General features: G+C 43.5%; 1 protein-coding gene across 1 annotated transcript in view; it reads left to right on the top strand.

Moving 5' to 3' along the window:
• Window positions 1-525: 525 nt before the first annotated feature.
• gtf2h2 (general transcription factor IIH, polypeptide 2) overlaps window positions 526-2767 on the top strand; it is a 14055-nt gene continuing 11813 nt past the window's right edge. Inside the window, exons 1-5 of the mRNA XM_014027680.1 lie at window positions 526-630; window positions 719-796; window positions 890-926; window positions 1634-1720; window positions 1790-1840. Coding sequence (XP_013883134.1) covers window positions 575-630; window positions 719-796; window positions 890-926; window positions 1634-1720; window positions 1790-1840 — 309 coding nt within the window. The 5' untranslated portion in view covers window positions 526-574. The remainder of the gene's footprint in view (window positions 631-718; window positions 797-889; window positions 927-1633; window positions 1721-1789; window positions 1841-2767) is intronic.

Raw genomic sequence — 2767 nt, forward strand, 5'->3', positions numbered from 1 at the left:
CAGCTGAAACACTCATCAGCTGAAACACTCAGCTGAAACACTCAGCAGCTAAAACACTCAGCTGAAACACTCAGCTGAAACATTCAGCTGAAACACTCAGCAGCTAAAACACTCAGCTGAAACACTCAGCTGAAACATTCAGCTGAAACACTCATCAGCTGAAACACTCAGCTGAAACACTCAGCAGCTAAAACACTCAGCTGAAACACTCAGCTGAAACACTCAGCAGCTGAAACACTCAGCAGCTGAAACACTCAGCAGCTAAAACACTCAGCTGAAACACTCAGCAGCTGAAACACTCAGCTGAAACACTCAGCTGAAACATTCAGCTGAAACACTCATCAGCTGAAACACTCAGCTGAAACACTCAGCAGCTGAAACACTCAGCTGAAACACTCAGCAGCTGAAACACTCAGCAGCTGAAACACTCAGCAGCTAAAACACTCAGCTGAAACACTCAGCAGCTGAAACACTCAGCAGCTGAAACACTCAGCAGCTAAAACACTCAGCTGAAACACTCAGCTGAAACACTCAGCAGCTAAACATTTTGTGTTTTCTCTGTTTTTAACAGAAAATGGATGAAGAGTCAGAGAGAGCTAAGCGCTGGGAGGGCGGCTATGAGAGGACCTGGTAAGACCTGKTTCCATCAGACATGTTGACCCACATGATCTGACCCCTGGTTGAATGTTTTAATATTATGGGATGCTCATCCTCACAGGGAGGTGCTGAAGGAGGATGAGTCCGGCTCACTTAAAGCCACAGTAGAAGAAATCCTGTACCAGACCAAAAGGAAAAGGTCAGAGACATGTGGACCTGCTGTGGTTCTGACCCAAACACCTGTGGACTCTGACAGATAAGATTTAAACTTTATGTTTGGTTTGTCTCACAGGGTGACAGAGAGCCATGGACAAGTCAGGCTGGGGATGGTGAGTGGACTCATCCTTATGCTAATGTTTTATTTACACTTGAGGATAGATTTATAGCTTATCCTCACTTTCACTTCTGAGGAAACTTTGTCATACATGTCACATGAGGACAGTCAGGTTGATGCACACGTGTGCTTTTTATTTTTAAAGTTAGGTCTAAAAGGCTGCAGCTGTTATATTATTTATTTAACCCTTTAACTGTAGACATGAGAGCTGTGATACCAGAGAAAACATCAGGAGGAGGATGGTGGTGGTGATGATGATGATGATGATGATGGTGGTGGTGATGGTAATGATGATGGTGATGATGGTGGTGGTAATGATGATGGTGATGATGGTGATCATGATGATGATGATGATGGTTGTGGTGATGATGATGGTGATGATGATGATGGTGATAATGATGATGATGATGATGGTTGTGGTGATGATGATGATGATGGTGATAATGATGATGATGATGATGATGATAATGATGATGGTGGTGGTGGTGGTGATGATGATGATGATGGTGGTGGTGATGATGGTTGTGGTGATGATGGTTGTGGTGATGATGATGATGATGATGGTGGTGATGATGATGATAATGATGATGATGATGGTGGTGATGATGATGATGATTGTGGTGATGATGATGATGATGTTGATGATGATGATGATGATGATGATGATGATGATGATGATGATGATGATGTGCTGTTCTGTAGATGCGTCACCTGTATGTTGTGATCGACTGTTCACGCAGCATGGAGGACCAGGACCTGAAACCAAACCGGCTCACCTCGACTCTGAAGGTAAACCCAGGAGCGGTCAGCACCCACTCTGAACCAGACCTGGACCTGACTTTGTTCTTCTCTCTGCAGCTGATGGAGACTTTTGTGGATGAATATTTTGACCAGAATCCCATCAGTCAGGTAGGAACATCAGCTTGTAGCTGCTGTGTGCAGATGATGTTCACTGATAGTTTTCACTCACAGGTTAGATCTTACACCTGTTGGGTAACCTGTCAGAACTCTGCATTGCCCCTACCATACAGAGTGGATATAAAGAGTCCAACTCCTGGTAAAATAACAGAAGTGCAGTCTGTTTGCCCACCTGGCAAGTTCGGCTGGCACTAACTCAGCTACCAAATGACAAAAAAAGTCTATGTTTGACAGAAACTTGGCAACAGCCCAATGACTTTTCTATATTAGATGATAGCTGCTCACCTGGCTTTGTTTACACCTGCAAGCTGAGAGTTTCAGGTGGCGGTGGAGGTATTGTGATCCTTGTTAAATCATGTCTCCCTTACTCATTCCTCTAATACCTTTGATCCTGTATTCTTCTCTGACTCCATAGTACTGAAACAGATTGAATAAAAATCACAAAAGATTTCTTAGTCGCAGCTGACAACAGGCTTTTCACTATTCTTATCTTACTGGACTTAAATGCAGCCTTTGACACAGTTTCTCACACGTACCCTTTCACTGGTCCATCTATTCTTCACAATATTCTTCTGTTTCCTCAGGTGTACCCCAGGGCAGTGCTAGGCCCCCTTCTATTTATCATTTACCTTCTTGCCCTTGTCCACATCTTCAGAAAACACAATATACACTTCCATTGTTGTGCAGTCGACACCCAGCTCTACATCTCATCTAAACCATCCAGTATCCTACCACCGTCCTCTCTTTCTGATTGTTTCCCACAAATCAAATCTTGGTTTTCCTCCAACTTCTTGAAACTTATTAGCAATAAAATGGAAGTTCTGTAAATACACAGTTTGCCCATTACCACTGACAACTCCTCCACCTTCCTGTGGTAAAGAGTTTGGGTGTTTTCCTAGACAGCGCTCAGTCACATAT

This window comes from Austrofundulus limnaeus, unplaced genomic scaffold (assembly GCF_001266775.1).
Source record: "Austrofundulus limnaeus strain Quisiro unplaced genomic scaffold, Austrofundulus_limnaeus-1.0 Scaffold672, whole genome shotgun sequence".
Classification (NCBI taxonomy): Eukaryota; Metazoa; Chordata; class Actinopteri; order Cyprinodontiformes; family Rivulidae; genus Austrofundulus; species Austrofundulus limnaeus.